Source organism: Drosophila sulfurigaster, chromosome 3 (assembly GCF_023558435.1).
Source record: "Drosophila sulfurigaster albostrigata strain 15112-1811.04 chromosome 3, ASM2355843v2, whole genome shotgun sequence".
In the NCBI taxonomy this organism is placed as follows: domain Eukaryota; kingdom Metazoa; phylum Arthropoda; class Insecta; order Diptera; family Drosophilidae; genus Drosophila; species Drosophila sulfurigaster.
In genome coordinates, this window is record NC_084883.1 from 23,663,404 (window position 1) to 23,679,348 (window position 15,945).

General features: G+C 43.9%; 1 protein-coding gene across 29 annotated transcripts in view; it reads right to left on the reverse strand.

Annotated features, from left to right (window-relative positions):
* Nucleotides 1-15,945, reverse strand: part of LOC133845664 (myb-like protein Q) — a 41,995-nt gene that overhangs the window by 1,176 nt on the left and 24,874 nt on the right. For 3 of the 29 annotated variants that reach the window (XM_062280187.1, XM_062280176.1, XM_062280180.1), the window contains exons 3-17: nucleotides 13,585-13,646; nucleotides 12,625-12,698; nucleotides 9,997-10,454; nucleotides 9,669-9,926; nucleotides 8,807-8,887; nucleotides 8,366-8,674; nucleotides 8,240-8,254; nucleotides 7,931-8,045; nucleotides 6,690-7,709; nucleotides 4,371-6,245; nucleotides 3,436-3,575; nucleotides 2,858-3,172; nucleotides 2,465-2,716; nucleotides 1,824-2,166; nucleotides 528-1,433 (exon numbers count right to left, since the gene is read on the reverse strand). In XM_062280187.1, coding sequence (XP_062136171.1) covers nucleotides 528-1,433; nucleotides 1,824-2,166; nucleotides 2,465-2,716; nucleotides 2,858-3,172; nucleotides 3,436-3,575; nucleotides 4,371-6,245; nucleotides 6,690-7,709; nucleotides 7,931-8,045; nucleotides 8,240-8,254; nucleotides 8,366-8,674; nucleotides 8,807-8,887; nucleotides 9,669-9,926; nucleotides 9,997-10,454; nucleotides 12,625-12,698; nucleotides 13,585-13,646 — 6,223 coding nt within the window. Of the gene's footprint in view, nucleotides 1-527; nucleotides 1,434-1,823; nucleotides 2,167-2,464; nucleotides 2,717-2,857; nucleotides 3,173-3,435; nucleotides 3,576-4,370; nucleotides 6,246-6,689; nucleotides 7,710-7,930; nucleotides 8,046-8,239; nucleotides 8,255-8,365; nucleotides 8,675-8,806; nucleotides 8,888-9,668; nucleotides 9,927-9,996; nucleotides 10,455-12,624; nucleotides 12,699-13,584; nucleotides 13,647-15,945 lie in introns of those variants that run through there. The other 26 variants (XM_062280195.1, XM_062280194.1, XM_062280206.1 and 23 more) reach the window with 24 other exon arrangements.

Consider the following 15,945-nt stretch of genomic DNA (forward strand, 5'->3'; position numbering starts at 1 on the left):
GTATAAACAGTAGTAGAATTAAGAAAGGGGTGCAATGAAATGTTTTAAAAGTTGATGTGAAAGTCGCTGTTGCCAGTTGCTTCATCGAACAGACGGCAACAGCAGTTGGTCAGGTGATCAGGTCAAGAAATGAGATGAAATTCTTATCCTGTTCCTTCGCTGGAGACGCTCGTTAAGGTTAATTGGCAACACTTTCTGATACATCATTGTTTAATTTCATTTATTTACAATCCAAATTCAAATCCAAAGTTGAAAATCAAAAACAAAGAACAACAAAAGCAACATGCAATTTGCAAAAAAAAAGAAGAATTTCATTCGACGGCGCGCAACATCATGAAAACAACAAAAGATAAAAAAAAGAAACTAAAGAAAAATGCAAGGAATTAAAAATTCAATTATCCACATGTCAATAAGACAAAACAAATCAAATCAAATCAGCAACAAGAAATGAAAAACTGAAAGAACGAATAAATAAACTCCGCTGAACAACTTGCAATCAAATCATATCAAATCAAACGCGCGCTCACTTGAATGATGTGCCTGGACATGGGGCATATGGGGCGTATGCGCATTCGCATTCGCGTTCACATTTGCGTTGGCATTGGCGTGTGCGTGGGCGTTCGAGTGTCCGTGGGCATGGACGTTATTGTGGCTGGCATAATAAACGCCGCCATTGCTGTTGCCGCCAGCAACATCGCGATAATAATGTTGTTGCTGCTGCTGCTGCTGCTGTTGATGTTGCTGTTGCTGATGATGGTATTGCTGCTGCTGTTGCTGCTGATGGTGTGCAGCACCGCCACGAGCCGTGGTGCCATAAATGCTGGCCATGGTTGCCGATGATGCGGGCGAGCCACAGGTGGGCGAGGCAGCTGGCGTCGAGTGCACCGACGATGGCGAATGAAACTTGACGGCTGTGGTTTGAATGAATGGATTCGTTGATACGAATATCTTTTGCTGCACACTGGAATGACGCGATGGTATGGGTGGCTGTCGCTGTTGTTGCTGCTGCTGCTGCTGGGCATGTTGCTGCTGCTGTGGCAGCGGCATCGGAGGTCGCTGATTAGCATGCCCATTGCCAACGTTGATGCCTGTTGGCTGTTGATATTGCTGCTGTTGTAGTTGCTGCTGTTGCAATTGCTGCTGGTGCTGCTGCTGTTGTTGTTGCTGCAAGCGTTGCTGCTGCAATATGTTTTTGGGCAACGTGGCACTGTTGGAGGCAGCAGCATATGCGTTGACCAAATGGTTGCCCATGTTGTTGCTGTTGCTGTGACCAACACTGGGGCGTGCCATTTTCTTGGGCATGGTTGCTGAATAAATGGGCGGCGGTGGCGGATCTTCAAGCGGTGGTGGACATGTATAATGTTGCTGTTGTTGCTGTTGCAGCTGGTGCTGCTGTTGGTGTTGTCGCATGTTTGCTGTTGCTTGCGCAGCTGCTGAATTTTTTGTAAACGAATTTGAAAAGTTGCCAAAGTCTTTGCTATTTACTGCTGCTGCTGCTGCTGCAGCGGCGGCGGCAGCTGCAATTGGCGCTTGTGGCGGCTGATAATGCGATGCATTGTTGGCTGTCGTTGTTGATGACGTTGAGTTTGAAAATGAACTGACTTTAGAGAGCAACGATGATGTGGATGATGATAGCGGAAAATGTGGCAAAGCATTGAATGAAGAGGAGGTGGAAGAGTTAGAAGTTGTTGCAGCCGCAGCTGCAGCATTGTTTGTCAATGCTGCAGGCGTTGCGGCTGTCGATGAAGATGCTGATGCAGATGATGTGCCGAAACTAGCATAAATTCTATGTTGCTGTTGTGCAAGTTTATGTTCAGATTTACCGTCGTAGTGTTGCTGCTGTTGCTGCTGCTGTGACATGGACAAACCATTGCCGCCACGCATGTAAATGGATTCACCTCCTCCTACTCCTACTCCACCAGCGTTGCCATAAATGCCCTCGGCAACATGTTGCTGTTGTTGTTGTTGGTGCTGTTGCTGTTGCTGCTTGCTGTTGAGCCGTGCATTGAGCTGTGCAATTAGATTCGGATTCGCCTTGGGCTGTGTCGGTGGCAGTGGATGGGCATGGCCATTGGGGCTGGGGCTGCTGGTGCGAAAGCTGGACATGTTGTTCACCAGTTTGGGTTGCGCATAGATGCTGCCACTAGGCGATGAAGTGCGGAACGACTGCGTGAATTGTGTGTGCGCGTGTGCATGAGAGAAAGAAGAACAATAAAAGGCAATATAAATTAAAATGCGAACGAGAATTAAATATATGTGTTAGCTATGCATCTCCATCTAGAACGAGATGTTGTTGGTACTATATGCATGATAAACTAAGCTAAATGGTATTATTACAACTAAACTAAGCAGACAAATTAGAACGATTAGTGGGCACGATGAGCAAAGGGCAGTTGTTAAACGCAGTTGCAGTTGCAGCTCAGCTTGGTTAGTGGCGCAGTCAACTGAATGTTGTTGCACTTACGGCGGCATCTACCTGTGGTGGCCCATGGTATGGAGGCGGTGTTGGCGGCAGCTGCTCATGATGATTATGATGATGTGTTTGATGTGACGTATGATGTTGCTGAGCAAAGCGTTGTTGTTGTTGCTGTTGTTGCTGATGTTGCTGCTGCTGCTGTTGAGGTGGCAGGGCTTGAGCATATGCATGCAGCTCCATATAGGAATTATAATAAGCTTCATATTCAGCATCGTCGTTGGGGGAGGGCTTGTGCATGGGCTGTGATGTCAGTTAATTGTGTGTACGTGTGTGTGTGTGTGTTTTCGTTGTGATAAGGCAAAGCAAATGGAAATAAAAAATGTAAAGAAATCATAGTAAACAGAAGAGTTAAAAGCCCGTAGCCAATAGATGAGCACACACCTGCAATAAAGACTGTTGCTGCTGTTGTTGCAATTGTTGTTGTTGCTGCTGCTGCTGATGCATGCGACGCAGAGCAACAGGCGAGGCAGGCTGATGCCGCATGGCGGCCAGAGCACGCACTGTCTCCGACACCTTGAGCGCTGAGCTGGGCATCGCTGCTGGCGGCGTGGGCGATGTGGAATATGCTGTTGTTGCCTCCAGCATAAAAGCCGGCGGCGGCGGCAAATGCTCGCTAGAGTTGCTCAGCGATAGCGACTGTTGCTGATATGCGTGAGAGTTGTGGTTGCTGCTGCTGTGCTGCTGATGCTGCGGCTGCTGTTGCATTTGGTGCATCATTAAAATCATAAGTGAGAAACGAAATCAACAACATAAGCGAAACAAAGAAACAGAAACTTGTGTTGTTGTTGTTGTTCTTGTTGTGTGGCAAGATCGATTAATCACGCAATCAATCAATCGCTTTGGCCTTCCTCTTACCTGTCGCCTAACTTAACTCGAGCTTAAGCACTAACTTAATTAAGTGAATGTATCTTATTTAACCAAAAACAAAAAAAAAATTAAATAACTGGTCGAAAACTTACCCCGACATTGTTGGGGCTTGGAGTCACCGATGAACTGCGTCTCACCGGTGGCGGCGGTTTGGCCTGATTAATGGATGAACGACGTGCGATGCGTGTTGAGCTGCCCATTGCTGCTCCTCCTCCTCCGCCTCCTGCTCCTCCTGTGAAATGTAGCAAAGTCGATTAACAAGTGAAAGCAGAACTTTTGGATGTTCAAAGTTAATAACAATTATACATGTATATAGTACAAATATGTACACAGTTGAGGACACACGCACACCAGATACCAGTTAGAAAACGACGAGTTTTATTTGCTAGTAGTTGCTACTAAACTAATACAAGAGAGTATCTCACGGATACTTGAACTGTTAGCACAACATTGAAGTGAGTTCCCATTCAAAATACCCTACACCAAAGACGATGAATAACCACACAAGTATGAGCTTAGTATATTGATTGATCGCAGTAGTAGTTGATCAAAAGTAGTTCCGGAAATTAGTTAAGCCTGATTAGTGTGAAGCTGTGTCGCAATAAGTTGCAGTTAAAGTGCTATGTGTGTGTGTACAGCTAAGATCATATAAATATAATGTATTTAGTGAAATTTTTTCCTTTATACTTTTATGACCTTAGCTTGCTGTGGTTGCTGTTATGAATGAATGAGTGAGTGGTGATTATTTGCGTTGAGTGTTGGGGAGTTAAAGCATCAAGTTAGGAAACAAAAGCGAAAGGTTAAGACAACACAATGAGAAAACATATAATAGTATTCGTATATAAATATTAGAACCAAAACGAATCGAACGTGAGGTAAACCAAAGCCAAAAAGGTAGATGATGAGACGGAAGCAGAGAGAGAGAAAAAAACGAGAAATAATCGATTGTTAAACAAAATAATCAACTTAAAGGAGTGAAGAATATTTTGCAAAAATGAAAATCAACAAAAAGAAAAGTAAAACGAACCCGACAGCGATGCCGGCCTTGGCGTTATGCACGGTTTGGCTTGGGGATTGGCATTGGCATTGGCATTGAGATTGGAGCACGCATATGAATTGGTTGTGGGTGGTGGAAGTTGTGGTGTAGTTGTTGTTGTTGTTGGCGTGGGCGTGGACGTTGGCTTAGCGGGCACATGGGGCGGAGGCAGCGCAGTTGCTGATAATGCAGATGATGATGATGATAATGATGGCAATGACAATTTGGCCCCAGGAGAACTTGCTGATAATGATGATGGTGATGCAGATGCATTTGATGTTGGTGATGAGAATGTTGCTGTTGTTGTGGGCGTTTTGTATGGCGCATGATTTGATGTTGCTGATGATGATAATGATGTTTGATTTGGCATTCTATGATTTTGGTTTATGGATGCGGATGCAATTGCGCTTGCAATAACGGCAGGTTTATTAGTGACATTACAGTTTGCTGTTGATGTTGCTGTTGTTGTTGTTGCTGTGTTGGCGTTTTGGGGCGACTGTGGTGAGTGTTGTTGTGGTGATTGTTGCTGCTGCTGATCTTGTTGCGGACTGTTGAGCTGCTGTTGTTGTTGCTGCTGCTGCTGCTGCTGCAATTGCTGCTGCACTTTCTGTTTCTGCTGGCGTATCTTGGCATCTAAATCGGCCTTAAAGTCAAACTTTCTAGGTATCACTGGCTTACTGCTGTTGCTGCTGGCCACATCTAGCGCTGGCCCATTAAATATGCTCAGGCTGATGGGCTTTGGCGGCAGCTTGCGCCGCACGGCACCAGCAACATTACTGCTGCTATCACTCAGCAACTGTTGCTGTTGCTGCTGCTGTTGTTGTGGCTGCGGTTGCTGTGGCTGTTGCCGTTGCTCTTCACTAACTCTAAGCTTATCCGTACCTCTGTGTTGTGGACTAGCGCGTCCCAGCAACTGCAGCTGTTGCTCGCTGGATGCCCGAAACGATGAGAGGCGTTGCTTGGCCGGCGCCACAGTTGCTGTGGCCGGCTGTAAACGGCCACCGCCTCCAACTCCCCCGCCAGAAGCGGCATCAGGCGACTCGGGTGAGCCAGCCAAATTGTCGGGCAACTGTTGCAGCTCGCGCATTTCGTGCAACTGCAATTGCTGCGGATCTTTGGTGCGCAACAGCACAATCTCCGAGTTCTGCTTGACAAACTCAATGTCCGGCGTATTGGGTATAGTATGGTCATAGATCACAACGACAGCACTGCCGCCATCACTGCAATTGTCCACATACGCATGTCGCGGCTGCTGGCTCATGCACACGCTGTCGGATGCAGCCAACGAAATGCTATCGGCCGCCGAGGCGTACAGCGATCGACTGTCGCTGCCATTGCCGCTGCCATTGTAGGGATCATCACGATTGGCGGCAAAGTGCGCGAACGTGGGATTCTCATAGCCACCAGCCAATATGCCGCCGGTCAGCGAACTCGTCTCGCTCACATAGCAACGACTCAGCTCCGAGTCGCTGGCACCCAGTTGCTGATGTCGCCTGGCTGCTGCCAGACTGCCTTCCTCGCCGGCCAGTTCCTCCGACGTGGTGTCGGAGATATCGGTGCCACAGCCACTGGAGTTCGTCTGGTTGCTGATGGCACAGCAGTCGATGTTGCTGCTGGGTAGCAGGAGATCAGTGTTGCAGTTGTTGTTGTCGTTGCTGGTGTTGCTGCTGGCACCGCTGTTGCTGCTGTTATTGTTGTTGCTGCCGCTGTTGCTATTGTTGCCACTGATGTTGTTGCTGTTGATGTTGCTGCTGTGCTGTTGTTGCTGCTGCTGCTTGCCCTTGCCCTCATCGATCTCACGTTGAAAAGAGTCTAATTCGCCAATTAAATTGTTAAGTGCTTGAATCGAGTCTTCGAAAGATTTGTCTAATTATCAAAAGGCAATTTTGTGTTGTGGTGTGGTGCAAAAGTTCACGAAATATTGCGCGAAATTAAACGAAATTGTTTTTGGAATAATTTACAATTTGTTGTCAGAGTGTGTGTGTGTGTGGGTGTGTGTGTGTTGATTTTTATGTGTGTGAGGAATACACAACAACAAAAAAACCAAATGAGAGAAATGTGGTGGGAAAAAAGAAAACAAAAACAGAAAAAAGATAAATCGGGTTAAATATAGCAAATCACAAAGGGGCAAAGAGGTATGTAGTTTGATAGGTAGGGGCAGGGAGGGGAGGGCAGGGTTCAAAACAATTGTCGAGGGGGAAACAAGACGAAGTATTGAACTGTGCACGAAGAGTGGAGTTGGCTGTACTCCTCCTCCCCCCGAATTGAGTGCATGTCGAGTGCTGTTGTTGTGCTCTCTACTTGACTTACCCATTTCCTGTTGCTCCACAGCGCGCAGTTCCTCCGAGCGTCGAGCAACGCCACCAATGACTCCGCCAACTGCTCCGGTTGTGACTCCTCCTCCACCGCCAGCTACAGCTGCAGCTATAGTTGTGGGGATTGGAGCTGCTGCAGCGGCTGCTGCCTGCTTCTCAAACATGGATGCCTTCTGCAGCACCGAGGCACGAGAACGCTCATCGCTCTCGGTGGTTTCGCTGGCTTCGGCTGTCGTCGGTTGTCCTGGCTCGGTGATCTTTAGCACATCGGTGGTGGAGTTGGCGGAGGCGGGGGGCGTGGGTGAGCTGACCTGATAGACGAAGCCGAGACCGAGACCGCTGGCAATGCTGCCGCCGCTTGGAGTACCTGCAGCAGTGGACGTGGGTGAGTTGGTTAACAGTGGTGAATAGTGATTCTGTGGCGTTGAGCAGCCGCTCGAGGGCGTTGTGGTGCTTGTGTTGGTGTTGGTATTGGTGTTGTTTGTATGCCCGCCACCACCAGCAACACAGCCCACAAGCGAGGCGGCCACAGCCGAGTCAATGGATGGATGCGAGTGCAACGATGAGGCTGTGCTTGTGGACACCGACGACGATATGGAATGGGAGCGTGTGCCAAGGCCACTGCCATGTACTGATTGCTGCTGCTGTTGTTGCTGTTGCTGCTGATGATTGAGGCTGCTGCTGCTGTTGCTGATGTGCGCTTGCTGCGATTGCTGATGCTGCAGCAACTGTTGCTGCAACGAACTTGTCGAAGAGTCATTCGAATGCTGCGAACAAATCGAATCAATGCTGCTTTGTTGCTGCAACAATGGTTGATGTTGTTGCTGATGCTGCTGTTGTGTCTGTGTCTGTGGTTGCTGTTGCTGCTGTGACTGTTGCTGATTGGTTAGTTTGATTGCCGCCAGCTCAGATAGGTTAGCATAGGTTGGCGGGGTTTGTGGTTGCTGTGGCTGTGATTGCTGCTGTTGTTGCTGTTGCTGCTGTTGTTGTTGTGCATGATGTGCTGCTGACAGCTCTGTGTTTGGACATTAACATGAACGTTGGACAAAGCATGCGCATGGTGATCGTGTTGGTGTTGGGATGTTGTTCAGGGTAAAGAGAGAAAGAGTAGCACAATAAAACAAATGGAGATTAGTAAGAGACTCGATGGATTAGGCATTGAAGCGTGCACACAAGGACACAACAAATAAAACACAAGATGATGTACAAAGAGACATTTCGTATCAATTTTCTTACCTTTCGTGATATGAGCCGGAATCGGTGAGGGGCACTGACGCTGCAGCAGATTCTGGCCACTGTTCTGGCGATGATTGCTCTGCGCCGACAACGGACGCTCCAGCGACGAGCAGCGCTGCAATATGAACACAATTAGCTGACAGTTTGCGACAAAAGTGTATTGAAAGAGTAGTAATTGTAGATGAGACAATGACGACGACTGACTAATTGGCAACTGGGTTGAAGTAGCTTGGGACATTAGCTGATGAGCGAGCGCATGCAAATGAGCGCGTCTAGGTCTAGGATTTTAAGGACTACGCTGCCACTTACCACATGTGCCGGCTTCTATACACGCAGTATTTACATTTTCGATGGTTGCCACACAGCAAATGTTAACGAGAAACAACTTAATCACTAACAGAACACAAAAAGAACTCCCCAAAAACCGATGCTTACCACTGGCAATGGAGGACGACTGAGCGATGCTGCCGGCGATTTCTGTGTTGCCGGCGTATTCTGACCCGAGGCGGAACCGTTGCCAGTCGGCACCGTTGCGGGTATGAGGCTGCCGCTGCTGTTGGACTCGTGTATGGTCTCGGGATTCTGGAACGTGTATACAGTCAATGGCGGACGCTGATGACCCTTCTCATAGGTGGTTGAAATCGTATGCGGACGATCAGCAGTCGGTGGCAGCGCGTCCACAGCATCCTGGGAATGTGGCGGCCAAGTGGATACAGCGTGCGTCTGGTTGGTGGCATTCGAAACCTGTCAAAAGCGACAATTAGTAAATGAATAACATAAAGCGATAATTGCACAAAACACAATAATTAATAATCATCTTTTTTTTGGCAAACAAAATTAAATTTAAAAAAACAAATTAGAGAATTAAATGAAAACCTGTGTTGTTAGCGCTGGCGATGAGCAAAAGCCACTATCACTGGATTCACCAGGTTTCAAGCGAATTGCGGGCGTTACAAACTAAAACAATAAAAAAAAGAACACAAAAGACAAAAGAACGTTTTGATGAAAGCCCCAAAAACAAATGGATAGGCGAACACAAAAGAATGACAACATTTACACACACAGACATTACTTCAGTCTTCACACTATGCAATAAAAACTTGAGAGCAGTTAAATGTACTAAGATTCCATAAAGGTTTCATTTTTAGGCAGAAACCTGACACAAAAAAACAATTGTTCGTGTAGAGAATATGTTAAATTGGTTACAATAACTGTTTTGTTTAGACTGGCATTCAAATTATAGATAAATGTTTGAAAACAACAAAATTGACAAGATCTACCCGTAAAGGATTCATTATTTAAAATTTGACATGAACATTATTTCCTTAAAAATTATTTTAAATTTGTTACAATAAGTTTTTGTTAATTAAACCTTCAATGAAATTGTTAATTGTTTAAAAAACAAAATTTATAACATGACAAAAAAATATTTTTAAAATCCTGCATATACTATAGTTCTATTAAAGATATTCTTTGAATCCGATCGATAGACCTTTTCTAACAATTACAGTACAATCGCAATTACTTTATTCCTAAATTTTTACATGAAATAGGCTTTGTAACAAATGAACTTTGATTAAGACGAGTTATAGTAAAAGTTATTCGAAATATTTTGTCAATTTCTTCTACATTTTAAACAGAATCATAACACACATTCAATATTTCTGCACTTCACATCTAGTTTTTATTACATAGTGTTGTCAGTCAATGCAGCAGCTGTTGACGCAACAGCACAAACCTGCGATAGCGAGCGTTGATAGTGATGATGTCCCGGCGAGTTGCTGGAGCCGCTGCTGTTCATGCTGCTAATGGAGCAGACGGAACTCTTGCGTGAGCCCAAGGAATTGGAACAGCCGCCACCTTGGGAGCCAGAGCCACCGCCAGGCGATTCGGGATATAGATTAATGCTAGCCTTGGCATCGTGAATCAGTTCCTCCGAAGCCTGTGGCAAAACGCTGGGCTCCTTGGTGACCAAAGCAATGGATTCCATAGCCTCCTAGAGTAGGGAAGAAAACAGGGTTTTAATTTCCAGCACTAATAAAAGATGCAATTAACTTCACACTTACCTGCAGATGACCGAGTTCGGACATCACCTCGCATTCCTCATGCACCACGGGCTGCAGCATGTGCACAAAGCTGCAGTAACGCAATCGTTCCTCGACCATCGCCGCACGTAGTGACTTCTTCTCGACCTCCTCGAGTTCGGCGCGTCGCAAAGTCACATCTTGCATGTGCGAATCCATCAATGACTGCAGGCTGTTGTCCGTCTGTCCCTTGCGTGCCTTCTTCTGCAGACGCAGCGTGTCGCTGGAGCGCTTCTTTAGTTCACTGCGACAGCGTTTATACTCTTTGGCATGATCCTTATCGATGGTGGCCACTGTGCGCTTCCAGTCCTCGATCTTGTCCTGCAGCGGCTGCACCAGGCAATCCATAATTGCGCTGGTGAAGGTCTTCAAACGGGTCTCGACCGCCTTGTGGCGCAGACAAACACGGGTCAGGGCGGTGCCAATCTCCTTGGATGCACCTGCAAATCGGAAAGCAGAGCAAATTGAATTATAGTACACAAAGTTGATAGTTGATGCCTGTGCTCTGATTTGTGAACTGACTACTGACTCGACTGCCTGTGAACGGAAATGTTAGTTATTGTGTGTAGTTGTCGTGTCGTCTATGGACACGCCACAATGTCTGGACGACGTCGCTTCAATTTGGCAGCGCATCGTTGCATGCCACACGGACTTTAGGAGGGGCTTTGAAGTCGGTCAACAACCGGTCTCGTGTGTGCCCATTATGCCAGCTAACAGCTATGAGCTACTGCTAAGCTTCAGGCACAACTGCCTATCAACCGTGTGACAGCAGCACATGCTTAATAATCTATGCACGCTCTCTTGTTGCGCCTCCTCTTTCTCATTCTCCTTCCCCTCTGCCTCCTGCTCCTCATCCAAATCAAATTATCTGTGCAACTGATGAGCGAATGCTATTATCCTATTGATTTCTACTTTTTCCCAACTGAACTGCGAAAAGTACTCCTCATAATGCGAGACCAAAGCAAATGCCATTTAAAGCACTTTATGGACACCCCCAAATCCAAGTTAATTGAATAAAAGATAGCAATATCTGTTGCCATTCCAACCACCAACCACTGAGCGAAACGCATATGCAAATTATTGAGTTTTACCCTCGTGACAGACTCGACTGTCTGCCAAGACCGTATTGCCGACCGTTGGTCCCATTAAGGACAATTGACACTTGTCCTGGCGCTTGCTTGACTTGCTTGAGCCACACACACACAGCAGAGCAGACACATGGACTCGATAGCCTACTCTGCATGCACATAAGCCAAGTAACCACTAAAACTAATGAAACCATTTAGTAAGTGCAAAGTACAGTTTTTGGCACACAATTGCCAACAACAGTTGCCCTCAAAGGGTGGCTCAAAACAGGCCAAAAGCAGACACATTACATGGTCAGGTGGACTGATGGGTTTATGAAGATTCTACTACAAGTCTCTCCCCTGTTTGTCTTGTGTAAGTTGCATTTTGGCGCAGGGAAAGTGCAAGCCTCGCAAGTGGATCAATAAATGCTAATGAAGGGGAGCACACAGCGAACGAAAACAGTTCAAAGATAATAGATAAATAATGAAACGCATTGGGAATAGCGCAGAAATATGCATGCTTAATATATGTAAATGGAGCGTGACATCAATTAAGCGTTTGACAGGAAAATTGTGAATAAAAATCAACAAGGAAATTCACATTCATTAATATTCTATAAGAGGAATAGAAGAATTATTATGATAACTTCATTTCGCTATAAGTAGATGCCAAGAGTTTTGTGAATAACACAAATTAAGTATTACAATTAAATACACAAAAACTTTACTAATTGTATTGAAGCATTAAAAAAAGAACAACATGTTGAAATATCATTAGCAACTCTTTCGATGTAGTTCACTTCTAGCTGAGATTCACTTCAACTGCAATCAGCAGACAGCTTAAACTATAATCAGCATAAACTAGGTCAATTTGTTGTGTAATTTCGGTAGTTGAATTTGGCTTAAAGCGCTTCTATTCTAGCCATTCTTAGCAGCTGTAACTGTAACTAATTGAATGAGAACTTCTGCGAAATGTCAACTGGGAGCAATCGTCTAAGTATATACCATTGATATAAATGCATGTTGTCTGTGGTCTTTGATCTTCGTCTGCTTGCCAGTTAAACTGCCCACAGACATTGGCGCTGTCGCTTCCCATTCCCCATTCCTCAATCCCGATGGACGATTGCCCAGGTGAGTAAGATTGCATAATCAAGCAGAACGCGCATGAAGCGGCCCAGTCGAGAGGCGTTCAATAAATAAATAAATATAAATAGCCAAAGCTGAAATGCGTGAGTAGCCATCGAATAGAACACAGAGCAGCGAATACAAGAAAAACAAAACACAACTGAACTGAACTAAACGAACAGGCGTGAAATGTTGTAAAATCAGATCGATGACCGACGTTGACGCTGACGCTGATGTTGATGTTGCTTTTCCGAGTGAACGCATAAATAATAGATGGATGTACAAATAGTATATCTAATTTATATATAGAGGCTATCTCTCTTTCTCTGTATACTATTCGAGTCAATAGTCGACAATTACGTGAGAGGCGGTCAGTTGTTTTTTCAGTTGTTTTGATGTTTACGACTTTTGAACTTACCTCTGGAATTGGTGGCCGCATCGGCAATCTTTTGGAAGGCATCCAAATAGGCGGCAATTGCCTGAATGGCAGCGCTGTAAACAGAGAAAAGCAAACACAGAAAACTCAGATTATATAGATGGTAGTAGAGTTGAGCGAGCAACGAAAGATGCCATTGATTATAGTACGGCGCGAGAGCAACAAAATCTAATAAACTTTTGCAGCAAACTTTATTGGCCGTGGGCGACATTTCAATTGAAAATGGCAGACGCAGACGGACAAACAGACAGACGGACAGACAGTCGGACACGACTGCACCCAAGCGCTGATGATGATGATGGAGATGAAGATGCTGGTCTGGAAGCTGTGACTGTAACTGTGACTGGGTTCGGTCCCGGGGCCAGAGACCTGTATATCTCGAGTGTAGCGCGCGGCCAACGTTGCGTATGTGTGTCAAGCGCATTCGGCAAACACTTGGCGCAGAATTTCTTTCTGGCAAAAAGACAACAAACGTTTTTAGCATGATTTTGAGGCAGCCCATGATTAATGCAAGTTGTATGCTTACGACTGTATCTCATATATATATATATGTTTGTATATGTACACTACTTATGTATATAAGGTAATGCCAGACATTGCTGCTGGCGTCACAAATTGGGGCCAAGTCTGAGCATAAAACAACAGACAAACTATAAAGCAAACGCAAAAAGCATAAACAAAACGCGAAAAGCAAAATGAAGAAGACAATGATATATACACACACACACAGACATACAGGTCGTCTCGCCAGCCGGCAAATGGCCAAAAAGCCAAGCCAAAAATAATCATAGACTGTGAAGGAAATGGTAGGCATAAAACCAAACTATTTCAAGATACTTTCAGCGCCGTAATATAATCAAATAATGAGACTTGTTGTTTATGTTAATTTGAGAATGCTTTAGCAATTGCTGCAAATGTTGCAACTCGATAACCAAAACTTACCGCAGGCATGTGTGCAGCTTACTCGCCTTTGCCACAAAATCCTCCCACAGTGGCGAAGTGTTCTGCAAAAATAGAAAAGAAAAATAAATATTAGCAATTTGCTAGGAATTTGTCATGTCAATAAGAGTATTATACATATATTTAACTAAAAACCATTTGACATTTATTTATTGCCTCAAATGATTCCAATTTCAGCTCTTGCAAAAATATTGTTGCAACAAAAAAAAAAATACATGTGACATGACAACAGAAGAACAATGACAACATTGACGGCCAATCAAATATATCGTGTTCAGCGTCTGAACGAAGATATAATAACGTTGCCAAATACTATGAGAATAGCGAATACGCTACAGGAAAATGACAAGTATACACTTGTTCGAAAATATAGAATTCACATAAAAACTTTGCAAATTTATTTACAATTTGATTTTGATAGTTCAAAGTAAATGTAAAAGAATCTCCTACTCAATCAATAATAAGATTCAAACAACCTTGGGTTTATAAGGGAAATAACAATCAATAAAACCCCAAAAGCAAATATATATTTCAAGTTGAGCAATAAACAGCTGATCAAAGGCAAATGTCTTTGGAATTGGGCCTAAATGAAATAAAAAGTCAACCCGCACACAAACAGATATAAAAGCCCTGACAAATTGTGCGTACGTGTTGCGTTCAATCGTAAATAGGAAAAAGGTTTGCAATACGTCCAGTCCACCAGTTGGACAAGAAAAAGGACGAGAAATTGGCAAATAAAAAAGGCAATGAAACGTTAAGACTTATTGATTTGGCCCTCTTATTAACCAACATTTGCTTAGGCACAACTATAACCATTGTAGTTCTATTATAGAAATTCGATATAAGAGATGAATTTATGACATATCCAATTAATGACTTAAAGCCAAAAGTTTATTCTCTTTAATAAGCAAACGAGAGCTTTGCATACTTTTTGTCTCATGTTCTGCGGTTGCCAATTAGTTAGTGTGTTTGCCTTGTACTTTTCCCCCACAGATTTTCCTTGTCAAAAAACTTTTTTAAGAGAAATATGAAAGAAAATATCTTGTGGCGCAAACTTATTAAAAGTTATTGGACAAGCGAATGTTCAACATGGGATAAAGTGAGTAAATGTAGTCTGCACATTCTGTTTGTATTGTGTTTAATCTCATTGAGTTTGCGACTTTTGTTGTCTGTGCATTTCATTAAATCTGATAAAAAGCGCAAAAATTTCATATGTACACAATAATTTAATTCAATAAAGTTGATCAATTCAATTGGCTGCACTTTGCGAGATGATATCACAATTTTCATTTAAAATTTAAATTGGAATAGTTAAACGAAGAAGCAATCTTTATAGGGACTGCAATTAGCACCCCAAGAGAGTCACTTTGCAGCAGCCTGTGGTGCGTTTAATTAAGTTTTTATACCTTCGTATTCTTTGCTTTTACAGAATGAAAGTGATTGAGCAGGAATCGATTGATAGGCCAACGACCGTTGACCAGCTTAGTAAGCACTTCCAATACAGATTCTCACAATGGCAAAATGTTGACGCTCAAAATATGGTCAAAACCACACAGCACAGCAGGAATGAGACGCGACCAGTTAAAAAGTCGTTTGCTACTCTTTTTTTTCTTTTTGTTTTTTACTAGTTTCATTGTCAGGCCATAAAAGACAAATAGCAGCAAATTGCGCACTCCATAAAAAGTGGGGAAAAAGATTTATACATAATTTGAGAATAATCGCAAGTTAAGAAGCGCAAATGGTCAATAAAAGTGAAAACGGGTTTTTTGGGTGTGATGAACATATGTATAGAATATCAAATAAAAATAATATTGCACCACTTGCTTCATTCATTATTCTTTATTCTTTAGTTTCGCTAGTCAGCTTCAATTCAACCAAATTGACATTGAAATCGAGAATGATGGATACCGAGTCCGAGTCAATGCATCAATTTAATGGCCAATCAAGCGGAGCAGAAGCTGCGAGCGAGCAACAATTCGTTTTCAATTCGTTTTCAATTCGCATTTCCAATGCGATTCGCTCCGCTCTGCTCTGAATTGATTGTTTTTAGCCCTTTTATTTTAGGCAAAAGGTCTACAATGCAATTTGGATTCGCTTTCGATTTCGTTTTCGATTTTTGCATTCAAGCGCAAAAGGCAACGGCAACAACAAATACGAATCGAATACAATAAAAGACTGTGTGCAAATGCCAATCGGCAAAATCCATTTAAAAAAAAAGCCCCAAAATGCAAACAACAATCCACTGCAATTGTTGGAGAATGAGGTGAGTGGTGAATGCATTGCTGTTGCGCGCGGCATGAAAAAGGTGCAACAAAAATGAACGGAAATCGATTTCGGTTATTT